Below are 26964 nucleotides of genomic sequence, written 5' to 3' on the forward strand. Positions count from 1 at the left end.
CCTGATGTCAAAGACACATTAAAATAAATGTGAACCATATGGCTACCCGGCAGATTACTAGCACTCTTGCATCAATGAGGGAAAAGCAATTCATTGTCACCAGCGCAGAAATATCCTAGGCACATGAAAATTTCAAAAGGCTGGAAAAAACATGTATGAAGCAGCCTCTTGGATTAAAGCTCTATCTTAGACCAGAGGAAATGCTGCTTTTCTTATACTCTACTACCCATTTGTCTGCTTTTTACGTACTCTTAGTGCCACATAAACCACTATGGCAGGAAGGATTAACACCATTCTCCACCTGCTCCGTGACTTTCCCACGCAGTGTTTCATCAAGTCTAACACCACAGAACAGCAAAGCCTAATCCATCACGGTAATCCAGGTCAGAACACTCCTTATAAAAGCCTGCTCTCTTTGTAATCTTCATAGAAAACAGGAACTTGGGAAAAGATTATATTCCAGAAACTGCTTCTACCTCTGCCTCCTGCCTCACTTTCTACCCCACTGCCTCCCAAAAGATATTTTTCTAGGAGTCTCCATACACTAAATTCACAAACTTTAAACCCTTAATGATGAAACACTTTTCCTACATGCTGGAAATCCACACCAAGAGGAAATGCTGTGACATACAATATACCCTCCTAAAGAAACATGAGCTTCAGGGCAGGGGGGTATTTTCTAAAATTAATTTGAACCTGCAAGTCTTGAAGGGAACTGCATACTCAGAAAGGCGTAAATTGAGTAGTGCAAATTGGACAGGACAGGCACAAAGCTGTGGAACAGCAACACCTACCTTGGTAGCATTTCACTGCTTCATCCTTCTGGTGCCTTCCTCTTGGGTAAAGCCAAAGCTAAATTCACCTCACAGGAAGGGCTCGATGGGAATGCTTGCCTAATGCTAGATTTATTTATGTCACATGAAAAGGTTTTTGAAAAATACTAGCTCACAGACAAATTTGACATGAATAGGAGAGGTTTTTCATTTGTACTTTAGCTAAGCATTTTACCTCACTGTCAGAGTTTTGTCTGAAATCTCACAGAAATGTTAAATTCTTGGGATGCATGCTAAAAGCTGGATTTTTACTGCTAAAATTTCAGTGAAAGTTTTAAGTTTACTTCCTCAGCACCCTCCATCTCCAGAATGCTTTTCCATGACATTCATCATACTAGTCCAGTTTCTCCATTCTGCAAATATCATCAGCCTGCGGGAAGAAGTGGAGACAGCTAACTGCTCTCTGCCTCACCATTTACTCTGAATGCCAGCTGCTGTTTTGTAGATGATTATTTCTGACCTTGGCCCCAGCTGACCAGTGCGATGAGGAAAAACGCTACCACGGATCCTTGCAGGAACACCCATGCATAACAATTGTATTTGCTGAACTCTCCTAAGACACTACAGGCAATCCTTTGTCCCATCTTATGGGTGACTTCTGTGAACAGCCATTTGATACAAATACAACTACTCATTCAGCTGTCCGTGACTCTGCATTTGCAAAAATATTTTGCGTATCTGTCATGAACATCTTCAACAAAAAAAATTTGTTTACATGTTATCTAAGCCAACAAAACCATCCTGTAAGGAAAAACCTGTGCCTCTGTTTGTATAGTATATGAAATGCATTAATTTATAGGAGAGAACTTTTCAAAAATATAGAATTAGTTGCACAAATCCTTCTAAAAACCAGAGGGAGCCTGCCTCCTAACCCTTCTTTACATTTTTTTAAAAACTCCCTCTACAATAGTCACTATTCCAGATGAAAGACAGCAAGCAAGATCCTGTCACGGCAAACCCTGCTCTGTGATTCCGTATGAGTATTTGAGCAAAGACATTGCACTACATTTCACTGAATTTCTTTGCATTTCTTGTTTTTTACTGCCCAGGTGAGCCGACTTACTTTAAAATCAAAACCAAGAATCTCTCAGTCTGTTTGCATTTCGTAACGTGAGTCAACAAATAAGGGTAAGAATGTATTCCTCATTAACAAGGAAATTCCAAGCAAGCCTGGTTGCAGGCAATATAAATAATTGCAAGATACCCTGAAAAAAGAACGCCTTCATTTAGCTACACCTTCTAAGTGTTTTCCCATAATAAGCCAGCATCACCACTTCTAACTCATTTAAATTTTATCATTAACCAGCAATTAAAAATGAAGCTTAAGCTCAAAGCTCAGGTAATGCCTTGCGCTATTGACCTTACACCAAATAAAACTTTATGCTTCACATAAAGATAATTTAAGAGAAGCCAGACCTTCCTAAAGATTTGATACCTTCTTCCAAGTCCTGCATGGCCACATAGATGAGGCAATCGCAATATGTTAGCACCTCTAGAATACTCAAAAAGTACTTTAAGGGCATACTGAAAGAAGTGCAATGGCAATGTATTTTTATTTTCAAATTCGTCATTATCTTTAACGGTAAGATGAAAAGACGGCAAAAGCATTTAGAGACCAAAGGGTTTTCTCAGAACCCTTACTGACCAGCCACATTTGTAATGAACCTAAGGCATCCAATACTCTTAAAGATAGTACCCTAATTAGCAGAATGACAGGACCTATGATTACAGCTGGCTGTAGGATAACCTTGCTAATGACAGTGATAATGTTAATGGCAAGATACAGATAACTGATGGAGGCTATCAGCTAGACTCTGCGATGCTTCCACCTCCTTTTGGTGAAGTTGACCTTATCAGATGAGCTGGTGCTGGATATTTCACCTGCCTCTGCAAGTGAAGAAGAGAAGCCTCTGCAATAAAGGCATTACTATGAAAGTTTCAGCTACACTACACTGAAGCTGAAATGGCAGAGGAAAGCAGCAGCTCCTCTAAGTGTGTTTCTTAAGAGATGCATCTGTGATTAATGTGGTATGGGGATTTTTTATCAGCACCAATCTGCAAAAGACAGGACTTGATGAGGTCTTCCCAGGTCTTTCAATTGCATGCAATTCTGCAACTTAAATTGGGATATTTTTCTTCATCAGAAAAATAGATCAAGCATTTAGGGGCAGGTAGCTCCACAAGGCAGGAAGAATCCCCCACACCTGAGCTGGAGTGTGGAACCCAGCATCCCTCAGCACCCACAATTGCAGGAACTGTCAGGGCATTTTACTGACATCCTGAATGGCAATTCCAAAGACAATTTGCTGTGGAGCTGATGAAACACAGCAGTGCGGTGCCCTAGCTCAACAGGGCAATTTAAAGGAGCTGAAATGGCATTGGGTGTGCTCCTGCCCTGTATTCCATGTGCCTCTAAGGAAAAAGGGGAACAAATGCTCTTAGTCCTGACTAATAATGTCAATGCATGCTTGGACTGCTACTTGAAGATGAACATCCCTCTTTCTGATATGGAGGAAGGGCCGTGAAATGGGACAGGTACGTGGACTGGTTAGTAATATGCTTTGGCATCCATTAAGGTAAATCTGTGGTGTGACTAATGGCCTGCTGAATCAAACTGGAATGACCTCAATAGACTGAAAAAAGAGAGTAAAAAAGACGGTAGGGATTCTATCTGCCAGTGGTAATGAAGGCACTCCATCACCATTTGATAAGAGATTTAAAAATGTGCAGATATATATACACATATACCTGACCAAGAAAATACTACATTTATTTATTTTTTTGTTATGAACCTGGTAACAGTTGTCTATGCTTTATGGACTGTAATTTCATTTCCTGACTCAGGAAAAGATGTCTGTAACTTAGGCTAGGGATTTTGTTGTTGTTGTTGTTGCTGTCTTGATTTGTTTAAATGGCTATATTGTTAAAGAAACTCTGTACTTCTCCCTGTGTAGTAGTCACAATGGATAGCACTTAGGGACATCTCAGTCATGTATTTTCTGCCATCACACTACAGGGTTAATTGTTGAGATCAAAGCTATCTTCTGGTGGTTTTGCCCCACCTGAATGATCCACAGCAGCTGTGTGCCTCATTTAGCTGGCAGGTTAAACTGACCTCAAGGGTAATGGAGCAGGATAGCTGAAAGGTTCTTGTTTATCTGACCCAATACAAGTTGTTTCAAGGGTTGTGTAAATACTGAGATGCATCAGCTATTCTAGATAGATTTATATGCAAACTGCCTGCTTGCTGAAGCACTGAAAGAGTTGTAGCTACAAGAGATTAAAAAATAATCTCTGTCAGGTCAATTAGAAAGAAAAAATAAGACTTAGAGGGCCACATGAGGCTTTTTTTAAAAGCTCAGTTAAAGAACTAACATACAGATCTTGGTGTTGACTACAGGTCACCCACAACCCTCATATTTCCAGTCAGTAAAAGAGAGTTTATACTGAACTTCAGATTTATTTACATGAAAACAGACCGGAAGGAAGACTGTACACTGGGTCTGAAAGTGTCTCACAAAAGAGAAAAGAAAATGGCACAAAGTGTCATGAAATGGCTTAGAAAGATAACCTCCACCAAGGAGGTACTCAGGCACGTAACAGAGGCAAGGAATCTGGCCAGCCTTTCTTCTGCACAGGCTCTTTTCAGTCTGTTTACTGAAAAAGTCCCACAGAACTCTTCCTTTCCACATGTCCTTAAAAGTATGGATTCAAATATTCAACATAGGAAAGCTCTTATCTTTTATTCTGCGAGATGAATGTGTTTAAAAAGTGAACAAAACACATTTCAACGTACACTGTTAACAGTTTCATTATTGTACAACGCATCTGCATGTAGTTTTCAAGTGAGCATCACTTAGCTGTGTAAGACATCTGTACTCATGAGACAGGAACATGGGCAATTTCCACATATTCTGCTTTGACAAGACAGGGCCAAGTACTTCAGTAGAATCAGTTCATTTTTTATCACTTGCTAGAACTCAAAATATGACTTTTCAAATAATGCTGTTTAAAAAAAATAAATCTAGAACTTTTTTTTTTAAAGTACATACAAAGAAAAGTGCTCCTGCCCTGAAGAGCATCCAGCATCACACATACAACTGATGTCAACCAACACAAACTAAAAGGAAAACAAATCCTGTGCATATAAGAATTTCACCAGTTGTCCAACTAAAACATTCTTTCCAGAATCAAAGCACATGAAGACTCAAGAAAATGTGAGAGGAATAAAACAAAATAAAAATCCAATCTCAACAAAAAAACTTTTTTCTAGAGGTAGTCATTTATCAAGTTAAAAACATCTTTCAGCATTTGTCAACTATCTTTACTCCTTTTATTTTAAATATAAACATGACTAATTTTTATTGCAAACACATATTAACTTTTACTATCATACATCATCACTAAGACTCAGCTTTTTAGTGCAGAGTTGCTCTTATATATAGCAGATACGCCTAAGGCTAGCTAAGTGATTTTTCTAACACTGCTCAACTGGTAGATGTTGATTGTGTAAACATAGAACTGATATGCTTTAGTATTAAGAAAGAAGAAGAAGGTGCAAAATCTCACTTGCAGCATTTTAACAGTAAATTAACAAAATCTGACTTCCCCATCAGATGTAGGATGGAGCATCCTTGGTAAAGTTACAAAATAATGATGCACACTGGAAGAGAGTCTGGATGCAAGATGCAAGTAATTAGGTAGGGATAAAACCACCTTTCCATTCTATGCTTCATCTGAGCATCAACATCCTCTATTTTCTTACCAATAAAAAATTATCACCTTTATCAAGCTCCTGAAAGTACGCTGCATTACAGTAAGAGCAAAGCAGAATGTGAGACACTGAAAGATGCCATGTTCCAGTGGCATAGAAACTAGTCACCAAAAGTCTTTTCCTTGAGGACCTTGAGATTTGCCTATTCAAATGTTGCACCAAGGCCACCTGTTCAATTCTTTTCTTCCCAAACCAGCCCTATATAATACTGGGATTATTCTGAATTGATTTCTTGGAATTTAGGTCGCTGCATTTATATTAAAGACAATACTTATTAAAAAGTAGTATCAATTCACATGCAAACAATTTACTCTATTTCCAGATCGCCAACTGATATATAGATGTATTTTAAAAAAAAATGTAGTATGTACAATTTCTATGTATGTGTGTGTGTGCGAGTGTGTGCACAGATAAACATTTATTACTCTGGCCACAAATATCTCAGTTATATGGATCATTAATCCTAACACTGAAATGCTGTAGTTTCCCTTACAGATTTTATTCAAAACTAAATTATTTATTGTGTCATCTACAACCAAAACTTGTTGTTACATGCATGTATTACAGCTTCCAAGTTTCTCCCCTGAATTACGAGCCTTCTTTGTATTATCTGTGTATTCACAATAAAATTGCTGTCTTCTATGTGGGTGGCAATGACTGATGTAAAAGGACTGCTTTCAGTCTATGATGAATAATCATCTAAGTCCTTAAACAGATGCGAAAGTTAAAAGATCAGCATGCAGATAATATTGTCACCAAGCTATTTCTTAATACTACCAGAGATTTACTGGGTCACTTACTCCTTTGTGGCATTTCAATAAAATAGGTCCTCTACTAGTACTGCATCTTAAACATAAAATACCAACAAGATAGTTACATGTAAACACATTTGAAAAGTTGTGCCTGTGTAACCCTTCGCACAGGAGTGTTCCATACTAGAGCAACGAAGATTCGGACCCTCACATCCAAACCCTAGCTCAAACTGCACAGCAGCATTTGGTAGATGAATCGGTTATAAGAACATTCATACCACATGGTACCAACACGATTTCTAGCCACAATCTAAACCACATAGTTATAAAGATCACATTTTGTACAGGCAGTGATGAGGAGCCTCACCTACTCCTTGGCCCACAGTCTTAAGAAAACAGCTTTACAGCCACTAACTCCAGCGGGAAGATCTGTATGCAACAGAGTTGAAGGAGGCAAACCCCTGCTTTTTAAAACATGCAGTTCACTGTTAAAACAGTATAACCACCTAAAACAAATATCATAACTACAAATATAAACTGTAAATTTATTCTTCCTAGATATATATGCTGCACATGTAGCTTTGCTAACTTAAAACCAAATTCTTACCTGTACACAAAACCATTGCCTAGTACAGAGACACCCTCCCCTACATGAAGAACAGAAACTACTGCAATAATGTGTCCCATACAAAATGTTGCTCAATTCCAAATAAAAGAAAGCTTATTATTTCCTTTGGAGGAGAACTCTCACCAATACAATACCGCATATAGCTGACAGCTGCACTACACTTAACTAAGGAAAACAAACTTACCTAAAGCACCTTCCCTACAGTACCTGTTGGAAATACCTTAAGCACAGCTCCCAGGGTTAACTACGAACAGCCACATAATTCAAATAGTAAATAGGTAGGGGCTTTGAAGTGACTTCAAATTTTTACAGTGACAAATAGTTTTATACAGTTAACAAGAAGGCTAAAGGATGCAAGCTTGCTAAGTCATTTTGACCAAGTCACAAACTGAACACCACAGAGAGTCCATTTTATCATCTGTTCCATTTAAAATCATCATGTTTATCTAACCATAAAATTTATTTTATTTTGAGGAACAGGAAGAATTCTTTAGATACACAACTTTAGTACTTACGGGTAAAATGATTAGAAGTTGATGGATTGACACTATCACCACTGTCAGCACTTTCACTGCTTGAAATGTCATCATCTGATTCCCGCACAGAGGAACAAGGTGAGGAGCCATCAACTTCTTCAAACTTCCTCTTTAAAATTCCACTCATCGCTGCAATGCTGTCACATGCACCTGTAACAGGAACAGAGGCAATGAGGCACTGAAACATCCAACTGCAGAGTATGCAGTCATAACCTCCAAAGTAATTTTTACTTAGAAGTACCAATAAGTTGTCACTTCTAGTCTTGAATAACCATTTAGTATGAAATTAGATACAATTAATTAGGAGACAGTGAAGCCATAGGAAAGAAAAAAACCATCATAAGTCATACTCGACATGTAAGGAGATGGTTATTTTGCTAGAACAATGTGTAACAGATTGCTTTTAGGGAGTATTTTCCCCATTTTGATGCCAAGAGCATCCCTGATTTCTAGGTTACGTTGTGAAATTTCAAACAAGGGAAAAATGGGAGTTTCTCTTCAAACACCCTCACCTGGTCTCCCCCTTGGCTGCCACAGGTGGAAGGAATGTTCACAGTCAGGGATGAAATTAACCAAGAAGAAATCGTCCGGAAGGCTACAGTTCCCATTGCCAAATATATGTGACCTAATCAGTGTTCACATCACCCCTATAAGAAATCCATCTGAGAAATTCCAACATTATGGACAGATAACAGACAATGAAGTCACAAAGACCACATACCAATTTAGTGCTCAATAAACGCCTGGAATTCAGAAATTTCCCACACCAGTCAGAGACACCAATTGCGTCCCAAAGTCTCTCCTTCCCACATTAAGAAATGAGATGCCTAATACATTCCTGAGGTTGAGTAGAAGTTTATAAAGCAAAGTATTCAAGCAGAAATTTAGCAGCAGAGGTAGAAATATAACATGAATTGCACATAATTAAGGAGAAAGTGTGCCCTTTACTAACTGAGGCGAGATCAAGAACAGCTGGAGCCTGCTGAGAGGACACGCAGCTGCCACCACGCCACCTGCAGCACTGCAGAGGCAAGCCCTGCTGATACTTATCCAGGCAAAAAGTTTGCCTAGGATTGATGACATGCTAGACTTGCTGAGGAGGACACACAACCTAGCACTATGGGCTTACCACAGGGTTCTGCCAAATCCCACTGAAAGCAAGAAAAAGAAAAAAAAAAAAAAGAAATTTACATTCCTCACTGAAACAGAACTTTATAAATCCCCACAGCTACCTTTAGGACTCATTAATTCCGAGCCAGCTGCACTCTGCTCCATCCAGGAAATTGGACTAGATAACCTCCAGAGCCCACTTCCAACCAAGATTTCTATGGTTATATGTTTAAAAAAACCAATAAATCTGTCAGGAAGCTAGCATATGCTGGGCTAAATGACTACTAGTAAAGAAGACAAGGTTAAGGCAGACACTCCAGTACCGGCCATACTGTTTAACAATTAGCACATTTCAGAGTTTTGGCCCAGGCCACCTTGCGCTCTCCTGGATAACACAGGATGAAGCAGGTGCCAGAACCATTCCCAGCAGGCAGGCTCGATGAGGGCACCTGGGTTTTGGCAGAGGGCTGACAGCTTACCCGCTGTGGACAACCACACCCTGCCACTTGGCAGCAGAAGCCAGAGAACACTTCCTTAGCCTGCATCTGTTTTTATCTTTTTAATTAATATAGAGATAGTCTCAGTGATGTAGCTGTTATGTTCTGACCCTGTAAGCACAGCACTTCAGTAGATCCTCTGGTATCTTTGCTCACACTTGGTCTAGTACCAAGTAGTTTCAATGTCTCCTATGCATCCTATCACTCCATTCAAGCCCCAACACCAGTTTCCTTCCTGGAAAAAACAAAGCGACAGCGTGGAGAGGTTTGCAACCAACTTTTGTCCTGATATGAAGCTAGAGCAAGATAAGGGTGGGTATAAGAAGCCGAGAGCTACAAAAAAAAAAAAAAAAAAAAAATTTAAAAATTGATGGGCTCACCAGGTTACAGAGTCTGTAGGACTAACTCAAAATCACAATTCAGCAAACACTGAAGTCTGTCTATAGGAAACCCAGGGACTGAGGTGGCAAGAATATCATGGTTTCATCCCAGTGCAACAGAAAGTTAGTTCTAATTATTTGTTCTGCTTTGCTGACGAAGCATTTTACATTGTCTGCCAGCTCCTAAGCGCACCAGGAAGGAGTTATGGGCAGGTTTAAACTTGCCTGTGCAAGTCAAAGCTAGAAACTGTGGAGGCATTATACAACATTTTCATTATATTATTTAATTACAAGGACTAGAACAGAAGTTTTATAATAAGGGAGTTCATTCCCCTATTATGAAGCAAAAGCTCCGAGAAGCACATACATGATTGCACCAAGTTTAATATCTTGTCTCCAGCAGTAGTCAGTATTTAACGCTTCAGCGGAAAGCAATGGGATGAGAAATCCAGCCACAACCACTGCAGATACAAGGCTCTGCTTCCTCATCCTTGCAGTCAATTTCCCCTAAGCATAAGGCTGAAATGTTGCTATACGACATACACAGCCTCTTATAAATTCGACTTGCTCTCCTGAGACAAGAAGTTTCGTATTAGTTTATTGGGGGGAAAAACCCACAACAAAACACATCTCCTGAAACTGTAGCCACAGAACCTTCAAAATCACAGCAGTTTCAGTCTTTATGGTCTTTTGGACAGTAAGCAGCAGCAGAAACACGCCAGTGTCTAGCAGCATGCTATACTAGATAGAACTCCACACATACAGGTACTCCCCCAAAAGTGGAAATGGCTGAAGAGAGGCCACTGAGGTCTTCTTGCTGTTTTATAGTGATATTTCCATTTCAGTCGCCGATAGCGATTATATTACAAGGGAGGTGCAGTGCATCTGCTGATCCTGTACAGAATTAGGAAACGCCTTTATACTTGGGGGGCTGTGCAGGGAGGAAATGGCAGTGGAGAGGCAAGTGGAACTGCAGCATGGAGTTACTCATCCCAAAGCTGAGGAGTCTGGCCGACTGCTGCAGTTGCCGGAAAGCACCCGGCACGTTACTGCCTATGCTCTCAATCTCACAGCTGTGCAGCCCTCAACAGCCTGCCTCTGGGGAACTCCCCAAGGCAGCACAGCCTCTTGCTGACACTATTCCACTTTTAATTGTGGTAACTAAAGTGTTCATCAGCCAGAACAAGGAAGAGAAAGCGAGCAAAAACCTGTGCGGGTCTGAAAACACTTGTGCACTCAGTTACTATTCAAAGAGATTCTTCCCAATTCTGAGTTAATGATTCCCCGAACAAGACAGGGATTCCCATCAGAAGGTATCCAACTCTTGAGAGTAACATACAGGGCGCACTGGTCCCTGACACAGCAGTCTTGAGTCTGCTCTGGGAACTGCTGCCAGATTCCCTAGGGCCAGAAAACAAAAGCAGTGGGAGTGATGCGCAACCCCGACAGGTACACCTTGCCACCTCGCAATTACACCTGCTCAGCCTACCCCCTGCAATGGCACAGGGACATACAAATGGTTGATTACTGCCTGTCCACTGAGAAATAGCTGCTTTCCATTGAGAAACCAGTAACTTTTAAATGGCTCCAATGCCCTTGTCTTTGACCAGTCCTCAGATCAAAACCCCCTTCCTCTGCCCATCTGTCACCAAACTATCTTCTTCAAAGGCATGTGAGCTTTTTTGGGGTCTCACTTTGAAGTTCCCCTAGCATAAAGGCTGCTTCTGCGCATACCCAGAAGTTACATAGATTTGAGATGCCTGAAAAACTTCATGTCCAGGTCTCCCTGGGAGCCTGAAACTTGGTGTTCTTCCAAGCAAGGTGTCTAGGAACAAAGGGAAAACAGAGTATGAGTGCAGAGCACGTCGAGAAGGAACAGGGACGGAAAGGTTGGGCCAGGCCCAAACCCATGAGTGACTGTTTATGTACCCGAAGGCTGGTAAATACAGTACAGCACTTGGCATGCTACTTGTGCACGCTCTTTGGACTATGAATCTTGGCATTATTTTCTATACAGTGAAATGGTCTCCACCTAAGCAAAGGACTAGGGTGCTCTCCGCTAAGCTAGAAATTAGAGGCAGCAATTACTGAAGAACAGATTCAGCTCTCCAGCGTCCTGGTGAGTTCCTTAGCCGCTGAACTACTGTGTAAATTACAGGACACCCATTCAGCAGCAGATCTTTACAAGAAAGATGTTTTAAGAGGAAGAGTGACCTATGCTCTGTTCTTGAAAGGGAAGGTTTTACGCACCTGCTTTCAGGAGCAGGCACTGGACTGTGACCGCATAGGGAGCTCTGACAGCAAACAGCTGAGCTGTGGGTCCATGCTGAAGGGTAACCTCCCAGACATTGGGAATTAAAACATTTAACTCTCAGGCACCTATCCTCTAATTGCCTTGCTTCTTATTTCATTAAGGGGACATCACTTCAGGACTAATCCTGAAACCTTACTCAGAAGCAAAAGACCTGCAGTCCTCAATGACCACAGCCTATCCTTACCACAAGAAAAAAAAGTATTTCTGCTCAAAGAGAGTCATTGGAAGGACAGGGTATTTTACAGTCATCTCGACACTGCTAGGAAACATACGGTCCTCCCTACAGTATGTTACTGGACCTCTGCACCAGTAAACGAGCTCTGCTGGCAGCATAATTTTGCCTTGTCTTCAAACACAGTGGGATTCTGATCAATTCTAAAACACTTGAAAAGGAAATGTTTGAAAAACAAAGCAGATGTATTAAATAATAGGATCTCTGGGGGAATGACAGATTGGCCTGTTCATTTTCAAAATTCTTTTTCTGAACATTAAACCCTCTCCCCTTCAATAAAATGCAATTGGATTCCTTTAATTTACCTTCTGGCCACCTTAAAATCAATTCAGCTCTCTTAACACCCTTCATTACGTCTTTAAAACATTAAGTTTGCATATCACAACTAATGTGATCTCAAGATTACAATTTAAATACTTAGTCAGAACTGCCCTATGAGAAAATATACCTTATACTACACAAGGCTTGCTTTAACTGAGAAAGCATTAACACTTGGAATTAGAGTGACACAGTATTTAGCTGTAGCCTACACGCTTTCTTTCAAAAATATTTCCAGTCATTATGCCTTCAAATGCGAAGGAAGTGAAGTGAAAGTGTCAACAATGAGACTGCCAAGGGGATGGCCAAAAGAAATGGCTACGACAATTTAAATGGCTAAATAAATATAGGCTAAAAGTCAAGTCAAGGGTAAAGATATAAATTCATACTGCCTCTGGCAGGAATCAATTATGCTGGCTATTCTGACCTCTAAATATGTTCTTCTGGAAAGGGGAACATGAAAAGCTTGCTCTTATTTTCTCACTTTTTGCCCATTTTCTCTCATCTCCTTTGCAAGTTTCATACGTACTTTCATATATGTTTAAACTTGGCAAAAATATTTAAAAAGTGAAAAGAGATAAACTGTTTTACCTGTGGTAAAAAATTATGATTATTAAAAAAAATCTTGCAACTACAGTGGTTGAAAAGCACTCTCACTCCCAAGAACTTCAAGGGAAAGACTTGAAATTTTTAGTGGAGACATCTCTCAAATGTCAAAGATGTGCCTAAACACATGAAAATTTGCCTAAATTAGTCAGGTTTTGAGAATGACAATATGGACTGAATAACAGCACAATGGAAGAGGTAAAACTGGAGAGAGGAAAACAGATGAGAAGGGTTTGAAGTAGAAGGCTATAAAAAAATTAATTTCCTACAGAAGTTGGACTCTGAGCCAAAAATACCGAGTTTCAAGTTTCCTTCACTGTTTAAGAGAAATACAAATTAAACAGCAAAGCCATGCACTGTCACGATCACTGGAGGCCAGTTATAAAGGAGAAGGTAAACAAAACAGATACAAAAAAATATGGGTGTCCTCGAAGTTGAGTGTTACCATGCAGCAGGTACTCTTCTATGCTATGTATCTGAATGTACAGCTAAGGATTTGCATTAGCTCAGCTTTTGAACAAGCCAGCACAATAAGCAGAAGTAGATCAGTTGTACTAGTACACCCAGCTTCTCAGCAGAACTAATTTGTGAAGCAGAATGCTGCCCTAATACAGTTAGACCATTTGCAGTACTCTTGTGAAATATATTCTTAGCTTCAACAGGCATCTCTGAAGTGTAAATATACATTGCTTTAGTTATCAAAATAAACACACAGTAAAGGGTCACATGATGCCGAAAATTATGCTATTTGCCAATTATCCATTGCTTAGCTCTGCAAATTTTGTTGCTCTTTAACATTGGCTTTCTTCTGTCATACACTGGTAAAATTTAATTATGTATAAACGTCTAATGTAGATGTTTAATATGCCTTAACAAATATTGTTAATAAGAATTCATCGCATAGGTAGCAAGAAAAATGGTCTTGGCCTATTACGCACCAAATCCTGAGATATTAAAGAACTGCCTGTGCACAGCCAGCAGCCATTTGCGTTTTAGTATTGCTGCAGCGTTATACAATAGGCATGCTCAGCACGTTCCCTGATGGAGGCTGTTTCGACTTCCCTCTCCTTAATTCAGCGTTCAAATTCCAGCTTGGCATACGATTTTGTCCAGCCCGATGCCTTTGTCTTGTCACATCCACCCAAGAAAAGGCACAGCTGCAGGAATACCTTCTCCTATCCCTATGCAAGCGCTGGCACAGATCTAGGAGCTCCAGGAGCCTCTAGGTTTTCAGTGAGGGAGAACATGGAAACTGGTGTGGAGCCCCTGATACTACAGTAGTCAGGTCATGTTCTTCCAACTTCAGTAACAAGTAATTTAAATCTTATGATATGAGCTTGGTTCTTTGCATCTGACAACTTACAAGCAACCAATCAGGAGATTTGGGGTTGATGGGCTTTTTATTTTTTCCATTTTCTTTTCTCTTTTTTTAAACACCAAAAGCATAAAAATCTCCCATAACACCTTGTTTTTATCTTTGTAATAAATGTTAAAATTAGAAAGAACATCATTAACCCAAATCTCTAATACCCTCACAGGACTGTGTGCATGTTTAAAACACCAAAAAAATATTTGGCACAGCTATTAGTAGCAACTTAGTGATAGACTAGCATCCTGGTAGCCCTAAATAGGTCTTGAAGAGGTTACTCTGTAGCTTTTTAGCAGAAATATTTGAGGGAAAGTGTATGAAACAGGCCCCTATAAACATAAACAATTTTGGCCAGCAGGAGCTAACATTCAATTGCCACCAATGAAATGAATATAGCTCCATGTCATGGGAGTAAAATCATGGCTTCATTCAAGGCTTGGCTCAAGTGAAGCCAAAAATTAGTAAAAAGATGTTTAAGTGCATCTTTCTCCCTGGAGAATAGAGTCAATAAAACTACTGGTACTGGAAAATATAAATTATTAATATCTACTGGAAGGCTGTGATGTTTTGAAACTACTATCTCAAAAATAGCTTTATGGCTGTAATAATTCAAGCTTTCTATCTAAATCAAGGACAATGCACAACCAACATATAATGTTACAATCTGCAGGTTTAATGCACACCCAAGACAGTCCTAAGTAGGCATTCAGGCCAACAAAAAATGACACTTAAAAACAAAAGATGTAAAATTAATATTTGTTTCTATTATTTGCTTTTTAACTTTTCACCATACATGGTGTATCTATTCAACCAGGAAAACCAGTACGTTTATTTAAAAAACCCTGGAGATTTTTAGCAATATTATTTCGACACTAAACACTGATGGGGGAAATTCACACACCCACCCCCCCCACCCCCCCCGTAACATGCACAACAAATAACAGAATGCAGGAAATAGTGAATTTATACAACAACTGATAAGATGCCACAGACACATATGTAGAGTGTTGACAATTTACCTTCTAAGAACAGCACAAGATAATAATAAGCTACTCAGTTACCAGCTAGAAAATACAAGCAGAATTTAGTTTCAAGTTTACCAAAAAAAAAAAAAAAAAAAATTCTGAGAAACCAAAAGAACTTGATTCTTTATGGATTTGCCTCTTCAGTATGGATTACCTGAGGCACAGTAGGGGGTTTGGTCCACTGACGCTCTTCCCCTGGGTCATGGTGTTTAAGCATTCCCCTATGTAGTTACTTTGATAATCAGGGATTTAGTCATAGTGCTGGGTTTTTTCACTGATGTGAACAGTCTTTCTCTTTTCTGTCTCACCACCCATTTGCACAATACTTGAAGATCTACTACTTCTCTTTCAAGCTCAGCTGAAATGAGGTAACAGGTTCAAAAAAACTAATAAGGAAAATACGACAGACATACTGAACAATATGATAGTCATAGGGAAAGCGTAACTACATAAGCCTAATTTCCTTTAAAAAATCAGTCAAAAAGATCACCTACACTAAGATTTCAAATTCCCCAATTTAGTGACTACAGCATCACAGAATGAGATGGTTGATTTTTATGAAGAGACAAAACATGCGTAACCAACAAACTAAAACATTTCTCTGTAAGCCAGTAGTCTTCTCAACTGACAACCTCAAAAAGGTAGGATTTTTAAAGCGCATATTCAATTACAGGCATTCTTTCCAATAGTAACTTCATACTTTTGGCCAGCAAAAATTACACATAGATCCTTACTCACTTGTGCATGTGTAGCTTTGTATAGTTGACACAAAGGGTATATGGTGTTACCACAACACGAATGTGTAAAGCTACAGACCACAGCTAGACTGACCTAAAATTAAATCCCGATTGTGTTATAAAATTGAACGTTGACTCTCTTCACTTTTTTGTAATACTAAAGGAAGTCTGGAGTTTATGGCTGTAGTGACCTGGCATCATAATAAACATGTCCAAAAAATCCCTCTCAGTTCACTTGATAATTCAAAGCTGAAAACTCTTCCAGAAGGCTGACAGAGCTGCAGGTCTAATAAGTATGTACCCATCCAATTCCCAAGGCACTCTTGTCACCGAGACAGTGATGAATAGAAACTAAGCAGCTAGCCCATTCCCATAGCATTAAGCTATGACTTTTAAGCACCTTATGACCATTCACCGATATCTCAGCCGGTGCACTCTGCTGGGACAAAATTAATTATCTGCCCTACGCTCTCCTGAAAAGCACTGCTGTGAAGGTATGTGGCTTACACTTTCAACTCGAGGGGGTTTTTTTGTTTGATATATTATATGATATTTTGCTTTATCAAATCTCTGATTATTCTGTCTTTTCCAGGGGAGCCGAGATGAGAAGGTTAATACTCTGTAATTTTCACTTTTCCATTTTATTTTTTAAAAGATGTTTGTTTAGAAATAAGAGTGGGTGAGGAGGACATAATGGTAAACAACTGACTGACTTAATTGAAAGCTACAAAGTTAAACCTTGAGCTACTCTGAAAGCGAATGGTTCAATAAAGACTTTGGTACTACAAGAGAGCAAAACAATGGCAGCGCTGCAAGCACTCCAAGTCCCCCCAGAGTCATGGGGTTTCCCTCCCCCCCCCAATAAAATACTTGAAGACAAAAACGTTTGCTTGAGCATAGTCTGGTCAGCTGTCACAGTTCACGTTGGAAGTAAGCACTGCTATCATTTGTTCACCCTAAAAACAAAGAATAAATACAGTCTGTGGCTTTTGACATTTTTTTTGCTCACCCTTTCACCCCCACACAAATGGCATTTACTAGAGATGGCTGTCGCTTAGGAACTACAACTGAAAACATCTGTAATACAGCTTACTTTTTTAACATATTCATGCTGCCTTAAAAGGAGACTTTGTTCAATTACAATAAAGAACAGATTTTAAATCAGTGAGAAGTTCATTATCAAATTCAGATCCCTGTTCAAAAAAACCCCACCCTCCTCCCGAACCACTGCCATGTCAGCCTATCTCATCCTCCCAGAAGTACCAGCCAGCTGCTCCTCAGGTGGGAGATGCCCACAGGCAGCGGCGGAGCCCTGGCCCCCCCTCACAGGCAGCCCAGGGAGATGGGTGCGAAGAAGCAGCCCTCGTCCCCCAGCCGAGACCCCCAGCCAGGGAGACGCAAGCCCCAGCGCCGGTCGGTCAGCCTTTCCTTCCACAGCTCCCACAGCTCGCGTGGGCATGCGACGGCCGACAGCGGTTGCAGAAACAGCCCAGCAGTTCCTGCTGCTGCTTTAAGCCGACGGCACCTTTATCGCACGGTGCTACAGATCCCCGGGCCAGCTTCGGACCAGCTAGCTGAGGCACTCACACCAGAATAGCTGCGGCAGCACAGAGCTCAACGCAGACCAATTTATCCTGATTTGCGGCACAGATGAAAAACATGGCTTATTTATAGGCATGCACAGAAGTGATTTACCAGTATGAAATAAATAAATGTAACACGACCCCAAATTCCTCTCACTACCCTCGAAGGGGCAGCATGCTAATGAAAGCTACAATTACCGCGGAGTCTTATTTACTCTGCAGCCTCACCCTACATAACAGTATTACTTGATTGCATTTCCTCATCAAAATCCAAGGACTACACAGGATGGTGAAGCTACAAACGGTAAATAATGTTCTAGTTCCTGCCCACATCCCTCAGAAAGACTGATGAGGGTCAGGCTCCATACCACGTAGCCCGTATTTCCTACTTCACACTAGACAATAAAATAAATATGCAAATCCCTATTGCTTATGAAAGAGCAGGATCCTAACTAGCCCCAAACTGAATCAGCACATCAAGTTAAATATTTCATGAAATGATTTATGAAGTAGTAACCAAAAGCCATCTATCTTTTCATGAGAAAGCCTAAATGCAGGTGGCCCAATCCATTTTGATGTTAAGTTTTAATCCCTGCTTACATTTTTGCATTTAAGCATACAAAAACCTGAAAAACTCAAGCAGCTCCTCTTCCTTTTACGTCTAATTTTGCTTTTAGACAACTTACATATTAAGCGGATTTTCCACCAAATCTTTACGGTGATAAACATTTATGTTCCTTTTCCCATTTTCCCTATTTCATTGTGGGAAAAAAGATACGAAGTAATGGAGAACTGAAGCAGAGGTCCTAAAAATGCAAAATTTTTTGGAGGGTGGGCGGTAAGACTAGAGAAAAGGGAGCTGCTGGAGAGAATTATATGTAAATCTGAAAGAGGAAAAAACCCACTATTTTCCAGATTATTTTTTTTTGTTAGCAATCATTCACAAGTCCCATTTATCACAGGTTTTATTAGAATACTGTATCCATATTTGCAACGAGACGGAAAAATTAAAGCCAGGCTATTTATCCCAGAGCTGTTTTAACCTAGTAAATATTTCTGGCTTGTGTGCATTTGTAGATGAGTCATATCTGTCTTTTATCTACATTCAATCCCTTTTTCAGGGTCAAAAAAACCTACAAAAGAGCAATGAAGGAACAGTGATCAAAACTCACCAGTAGGACCTCAAACTGCATCAACACTTTAAAGATGTAATGGTGTTTGGTGATGTTTTACTGAGGGAATAGCATGTTTATAATCAGTTTTTCTCAGCATCATAACCAGTTCAGAGCAAGGACAAAGACAGATACTGACAGACTACATGTAAATTTATCTTTCAGACAGCTTTACCAATCTTGCAATAGATGACAGTGTCTCGCTTCAGCCTGACCTTCCATCTGCTTGTTCAGGGGGAAAAAAACCCTAAACTTCAAGGTTCAGTTACTAGAAGTACCTTTTAAGAGCAAGTAAGAGTTTTAGATGGCAGAATCATCTGTTACTATTTCAGGGAAAATGTTTAAGCTTTGGAATGAATTTCCAAACGTTTGCCATTATGCACCCTAAACCACGACTTATATGTCTTCAATGAATATTAAACTTAATTATTCAACTATTGCATCTGTCTAAATCAACGTGTTTTTCAACAAAAGCAAACTCCTCTTTCCAATAAACAAATGAGAACAAAATAAACATTGTACATGCTCAAATGAAAACATTACATGCCAAACTTGGGCTTCTCAGATCTAGAAGTAAATTAGGACTAGTAGAATTAACACTGAACTTCAGTAATATAGGAGATCAGAATCATGTCCGTGTCTCCAAAATGTTTGATACATGCAAGAAGATTTGGTTCTATTTACGATGCTTAAGGGAGCTCAGCATGCAGCATTCAAATTGCAGGACAAAATGTTTATATAAACCATAGTTTCAATAGAGTTTAGAGCGGGGGGGTTGGGCTAGGGGGGAAGTGTATTTCAGAATTACCATAACTTGGCAGCAACACAGAACACCTGTTTGCTTCAGGAATTCTTTGCATCTTCTTCTTTAAAGTTCTTTAAATAACTTAATACTGGGAGCGCTTTAGATCATGAAGTGCCTGATCCACAGGAAAAATGTTTGGTTTTTTTTGTTTCCTGCGTGCATATATGGAAAAGGCAAGTGTATTTCAAAGTCGTGACTCCATTGTAACAGTGGGAATGCCGTTCCGTAGGAATGTTCCTATTGTTATTTTAGTGCACAGTTATCTATGTACGTACTTACTGTAAGTACCTGTCTCATAAATCGAAACTTAAAATCTGCTGCACTCATTTTAGACAAATATGGTAATTATATGATAACTGCATGACTATATGGTGCTTTATTTTCTTCCCTTAAATGAGCGTATAGTGACACGTTCAGTGTCTCTCATCCAATCCGATGGTAAATACTGCAAGTGTTACTATGCTTTTACCACTGTTCTCTGTTAAACAAATTGCTAGTTGCGTATGAGAAGCACGATGAGACCAACGCTTTATTTAACACATCCTTTCAGATCTATTGTCTGGAACACGAGCAAGCCTGCTTTCAGAGAGACGCCAAGCTGTATCTGTTTTCTGATAGAGGATTACTTTTCACAGAAGTGTTTTAATGCAGTCATTGCAAACAAAGCACCTTCACCTAGACTGTAGCAATATTTGCAGCCGGAAGATTTTGCACGGAGAGACGCACCGAATTTCCGAATCGACAAGAGCGCGGGCTGAACGGCCCCCTCCCGAAGAAGAGCCACGCGCAGATATCGGCGAGGGCGATTCTCGTTCCCCACGGCAGCCGCCGAGGCGCGGGTGCGCACCGCTCTCCGGAGAGCCCGCGAGGGAAGCGCAAGGTCCGCAGCCCGGCGCTCCGCTACCCCACACCGCCTCGGCCCAGGACTTCCGCCGGGCCGCCGCGCAACCGCCGCGCCCCGCGCCGTCCACCGTCCGTCCCCCCCCTGCCCGCGCCGCCGCCGTACCTGGAGGCAGCGCCAGCCGCCCGACAACCCCCGCCGCGTCCGCCCCCTCATTTACATGGGCCCGCCCCCGCCGCAGGGCATGCCGGGCACGGCCCTCCGGGACGGCGGCCCGCAGGGGCGGTCGCGCCCCCTCCCCTCCCCTCTCCCTCCGCCCCCCGCGGCGCGGCCGGGGCCGCGGGCCCCCACCGGGGACAGGCGGCAGCGCCCGCCCGCCTGCACCGCCGCCCCCCGCCCGAAAACGGGCAAGAGCCAGACCGCAGCGGCGGTTTCCAAGGAGACCCACACCACATCCCGCCCCGGCTCTGCAGCCTGAGCCCAGGCTTCCTTTTCCTCCCCCCCCCCCCCCCCCTTTTTTTTTAATTACGGAGGGCAAGGAGTTCGGGGGGAAAGCGATGGCTCTAATTTATGCACAGCTTGTTTCAACTCACCCACGTGAATTAGCATGACGCACAGACACAATAGTAAAACGGTGGGAACGTAAGGCGAACGCGGCTGGAGGAGCGGGGCGCAGCGCCCGCTCCCCCGCCTGCCGCACGGGGACCGGCCGTGCCTCCCGGCGGCTGCCCCGCGCCGGCGGCGGCACCGCCAGCCCCAGTTACACGGGAACAAAATAAGCGTCCTTAAGCTAGCCGAACGGGTATTTACAGAGAACGTTTCTCCACTGAAATCGCAAGTTCGCAGGAAAATGACTTCCTGTGCTCTGCGTTTTCTTTTTTGTTTATTTCCCCGATCCCTTTTCCAGGGCTCCATCTCCCTACTGCTGAAATACTCTCCAACACCCAACAGATCTGTTTCTTTGAGGCATTGCCAGCGCATCTAGTGCATGATTTCTGAGTGCTGGAGAAGAGAGAAAAGCACTGCTATAAAGAGATTTATGGATAAAAACTTTTACACCCTTAATTTCGATGTGATGCGATACAACAGAGAAATCAAATGTCTATCCTCTGTAAGACAAACACAGGCCACTGAAACCTTTGGGGCAGTTTTCAAAAAATAAAATACTGTGTATAATTAACTAAGAACTAATTCGAGAAATAAATACTTGCTTGAAAAACAACAACATATTTTGCATTAACATTAGAGTGAAATAAATGCAGAGGGTTATAAAGTATCATTCTTGTGTGCATACAACTGCATTAAAAATAACACAAAACACCACTTTCAAAATTATCCACGGAAAATGTGGAGGAAGAAAACAAATGTAAGTCCACTCTTAGCTAGGCTCCGATGTTACATTATTTTTAACCAAAAACACAGACACCACAAATGTCCTACTGAGAAAGAATGTCTTGAATACGTAGCAGAATAACAGATTGTTGTTACTAAATATTTTATGATATTGGTAAATGATCCATCTAGCATAAATTTAATTTTACTTGCTATCCAGTTTTTCATGCACAATTGAAGTTCGAATTGCATAGGAATAGTAGTAAAAACATTTTTACAATGAATCTGATCACAGAACTTACACAATTTATTTAGCTTGGTATCACGTTGATGTGCATCCTTCCAATCCCACCTTACAAAATGCAAAAAAACCCCTGGCTTTACTACTAATAAGGAAATAGCAAAAACCCCGCTTATATTTAAAATACTTAAGTGTGTGAAGAATCTGTAAAGCAACTGACCTGTTCAAATTGCTGTTTTTCCAATCCATGCACTGTTTTTATTAATTAGGAACCAAACCAGATTGATCATCATTTTATAACGTTTGACATATTCACTGTCTTCCTAGTTCCAGCAGAATCTTCTTAAATTTCCCAGCACTGTGTTTTATTGCTGGTACCATATGCTTTATTGTTCAGCCACAAGAGCTTCGCTCTGCACAAAGACTCATTACCTACTGCTTGCTGAGCAGCTTCAGGCTCACTGAGGCTGCCTGTGTGATCACATGGGAGTTTTGTCTGAGACAGCCAGGCATGCCACTGATTTCACCGGCTATGGATATTTTTATCAGCTGAGGTCTACTATGAGGAAGGAATAACAATTTCTAAGGCTTCTTTAGCTCATTAAGACAGCAACCGTTATGGAAATCCCCTCAACTTTTTTTTTTTTATGATTATTATTATTACTCCCATCGTAACACAGGTTCAAGTAGAAATTCAAGAGACTTGTTAAAAGTAATTTTTTCTTGCGGGGAGTGGCAAAACCCGTGCATTGTCTGCATCGCTCCACACACAGTGCACACTGAAATCAATATTCTGAAGAGGTAATATTTTGCCAACGCTTAATCTGCCAGTGTTTATCCTTTACGTAGAGGATGAGCTTCCGAATGAAAAATTGTTCCTAAAAAGCAGCCCCTTGATTTAAATTTGTCTCATCAGTCAAGGGCATTATTCTGTAATCTTTGGTCATAAAATTAGTTTTGCTGGTTTCACTGAGACTATTCAGGTGAATAAGAATTGGCCATTTGAGCAAGGATTAGTTTCAAATCCAAATGACAAATTATATCGTACAATGAAGTCTAATCTCTTCTTGATAATAGTTGGTGATGCTTGGGGTTTTTTTGTGGGGGTGGGTTGGTTGGTTTGGGTTGGGTTTTGGTTTTGTTGGGTTTTTTAAACACAAATTTATAAATTTAACTAATATTTCATATTGGTTAAAAACCTAATATTTACCTAAAATAAAAATATTTACCTAAAATAAAAACCTAAAAATTTACCTATTTATACTGGAGTAAGTTAATATCTACATTCAAAATTACAAAAGCACTTACATAAAAAGATAGATATTTAATTATTTTTTTCACTGATACATTATCGGTATCAGGGATCCATTTTTGGAATATTTGGAGATAGCTTAACTCCTACTGCAGAGTGAATTCCCAAAATATTCTAATTTAAAACTCTTAACATACAGCTAGTGATGATAAATGAACATCTCTCCTCCACCCTGAAAACTGGTACTGAACACATAATTAACCATAATATTAACATTGGAAAGACGCAGCTATTCTATGAAATAGTCAATTATCTCTGGAATAATTCATAGCATTTTGAAAATATAAGATGGCAAAAAGAAACTTTTCTCATTAACATTCCACAAATGAAATACCTCCTGACTCCAAGATCTCCCTCATTAGAATAAATGACAGCTTGTTGCTCATTGTTGGCATTATTCTGGTCCTATGGAAGTCAGTGGAAGCTTGGCCACTGATTTGCATGGAAGAAGGGACAAGCGTGACGAACAGAGATTCATGCGCTTTACTGTGTCGTCATGCAAATCAATGACAAAACTCCCTGTTTCTTTATTGTTCTCGGCATCTTGCTCATTGTGTATTATTAAGGTTTTCTAAAAGTTGATATGCAGTCTCTATGATTACACTGAATTATAAAAGATGAGTAGTAAAGGATTCAGAATTACCCACAACTAAATCCAGTGATGAATATCTTCTAGACTCTCACATTCATTTCGATTAATAAAAAATTCTATTATCAAGAATGAGTGTATTTTAAAGTGCCACCATTTTTATCTACCCAAAGACACGGACCAAGCAGATGGTTCGTGGCTGAGAACCTTCTACATCTCTTAAGAAGGAAACACTACAGCATATACATTAATGAGAAGAAGCGAAAGCAGACTAGATGGGTTGCTAACGAACAGCTGGTTTAGCTACAGCTATGCATATTTTTTTCCCCTGGCGCTATCGTTGATGATGTCACGATGCTAGTGTAGGAAGACATAAACAAAAGGCAGGCATTTTTGCTGCAGTAGCACTAGGGGGGGGAAAAGAAAAACCAAATGTTTCACAGATGGAAAGACAAAAACTGATCAGGAAAAGAGCACTATTGTCACATTTTCTGGGTGTCATTATACACACTATGGAGCGCTTCTCAAATCCTGAAAAGAGGTTAGAGGAAAACATGTTCAAGGACATGATACAGTTAAACCAGTTAGCAGGAAAGTGTTGTTTCTGCAGGAGACAATAGCAGCAAGCAGTCTTCATGCTGTACTGAAGGCAGGCTCAGTTAATCAGTTCTTCAAGGTTGGGGGCAGGGGGGGCAGGGGGTGGGGAGCTTCAATCCTCCATAGTGGAATTTGGGATTTCCTAATTCTAACTTGTCATTTTTAGGTAGCTAAATTATATTCCATCCCATACTCTCTTCTTCCAGGTTTACTAAATAGAAGGAATTCTCTGTCAGAGCCATTTTGTTAAATTTCTGCCCAAACAGACTATTGAGGAAGTGCCTTTTTGCCACCAGGAAAGGAGTTAAAGATCACCCAAGAGTTTCACAGTACCCTGAACCCAGACCTCCCTTGTCACTCCCTAGTAAGAAGAGGTCCAAATGAGACAATATTTTCTGGTACCCACCCTGTAACAGAGAGGACTTCTTCAGGAGAATCCAAATTCAACTCTCTTTGAAACAACAGTGGGAAAATGATATACAAATGCTTAGCAGTCTCTTCCACCCAAGGTCTCCCATGGGAGTCAAGGTAAGCAAGGACTCTTTCCTCTCTAACAAAAGGTTCCTTGTTAATCCACACAAAAACAGAATCAAGAACCTGCTGACAAATTGTAAATAAGGATAAACTGTCAGATCCCACATCTGCTTTGTAGGAAAAGCAATTCACAGGAATGTTCTTATGCTTTCCCATTCCACAGAAGCTATGGCAAAAGGGAACTGCTAAGGAAATTCAGACTCTGAATCATCTCCATCATTAGTAAGGAATAATTACATAAAGCCTAGTTTATTCTACCCTATATGCATTTAAACTTGAATATTTTTACACAGGTTATATGCACTGAAATACAGATTGCACAGCATTAAACAAAACAAAGCACAACAAAACAACCCCCAAACCACCATAACAGCAACAACCCCAAACCAGCCATATATCACAAAACAGACTAAGCCTATGATTTGAACTTCAAAACATTCCCACCTTATACAACTAAATTATTTTGTTAGGTATTGAGGTTAATCTGGTGTTCAGTATCCTCTATCACAGTCGGATGAATCAGATATGAATCAAAACAATTATTGGGACAGCACCATTCAATTTCATGAAAAAAAAAAGAGGCAACTTGCACTCAATGCCTTGTTATTCTAAAGGGCTGAATCCTGTACCTTGCAACAAAATGCAAGAGCTCCTGTTTCTCCAAGTACACCAGAAATGCAACAACTTCCACACCAGCTGAGAAAAAGAGGTTTTTGCTGAAACTTTCTTGCAGTCTAGTGCCAAAAAAGATGTGAAGTCCATGATTTATGAAACATGTTCAGTGGACCACATATGCTCTACTCCAGCTCTTGCAAACAGCATGGTTTGCACGCCGTGGTTTGCATTTTATGAGCTACAGCAGCAGCAACTCCAAATGCCACAGCACTGGCTTTCAGGTTTGGAAGTAGATGGTTTGTGATCACTCTTTTGGTGAGATCTATAAACCTTGCCCATGCAAACTCCTCTAATTTGAGCTCAGGATGAGGCACAGCTGCAAACTTCCCATGGAACTCTACCATTACAGAAGCTGTTCTACAGAATTAAAAAGGCACATCTATGAGAAAAAATGGTGTCGTATTAATGAAAGCTCTCCATTTGGAGTTACTGTCAGTAACACTGAGGTAGGATAATCTTACATATGAATTCTACATATTCTTTCCAGACCAAATATCATTTAATCAAATAAATTTCCTCACCCAGGCCCCAAAATGTCTTGCTTTCTCTGGATACATCACAGTCACAGCTAAACTATCTTCAAGTAGTGCCACATTGACTACTCAGTTCCAAATACTGGGACTTGATGGATTTCAGTAGCCTGCCAGAAAGAATAACATACTTTGGGTTCCTGAATTACACAAATATACCTAAATGACATTTTCGACAAAGAAGTACAACCATATTTTGAAATAAGAGTCTAGTTAGTGAAATGCAGGAAAACAGACAAAATCTATTTGAAAGGTCAGAAGACATCCTCAGCTCAACAGATGAATGGAGAAAGCAACTTATAACTGAAGGACAGGCCTGTGAGAAGCTGTTCTGATTTCTGGCACCTTAGCAATCTCATCTCCAAACTTCATACAGTGACCCCTAGCGTATCAATGTAAGGCTGCCAGTGCCACCCTTCACTCCTACTTCTGGCACATTTGCCCTGTCACGTCAATTTGATGGACACCATGTATAGTTTCCTTTCTTTCTGAATCTTAAAAAGCATCTCCATGACCAGGAACAACTCCCTAAATCATGTAGTGCAAAGCAGGCACAGGTTAACAGCGAATTCTCTTTACACATACTACGAGGTATACAACAGCGTACCACTTCCTAATGATTTTTAGCACAACAGCTCTTGA

The 26964-nt window shown here is 40.5% G+C and overlaps 1 protein-coding gene across 10 annotated transcripts in view; it reads right to left on the reverse strand.

Moving 5' to 3' along the window:
- Nucleotides 1–26964, reverse strand: part of CSRNP3 (cysteine and serine rich nuclear protein 3) — a 110503-nt gene that overhangs the window by 27351 nt on the left and 56188 nt on the right. For 7 of the 10 annotated variants that reach the window (XR_005932656.1, XM_030019363.1, XM_030019361.2 and 4 more), the window contains one exon: nt 7503–7673. Coding sequence is in view for 9 of the 10 variants with exons in the window: in XM_030019363.1 (XP_029875223.1) it covers nt 7503–7673 (171 nt within the window). In the remaining variant the exon portion in view is untranslated. Of the gene's footprint in view, nt 1–7502; nt 7674–20677; nt 20724–22305; nt 22732–24989; nt 25010–26964 lie in introns of those variants that run through there. The other 3 variants (XM_030019362.1, XM_030019357.1, XM_030019359.1) reach the window with 3 other exon arrangements.

This window comes from Aquila chrysaetos, chromosome 6 (genome assembly GCF_900496995.4).
Source record: "Aquila chrysaetos chrysaetos chromosome 6, bAquChr1.4, whole genome shotgun sequence".
Taxonomy (NCBI): domain Eukaryota; kingdom Metazoa; phylum Chordata; class Aves; order Accipitriformes; family Accipitridae; genus Aquila; species Aquila chrysaetos.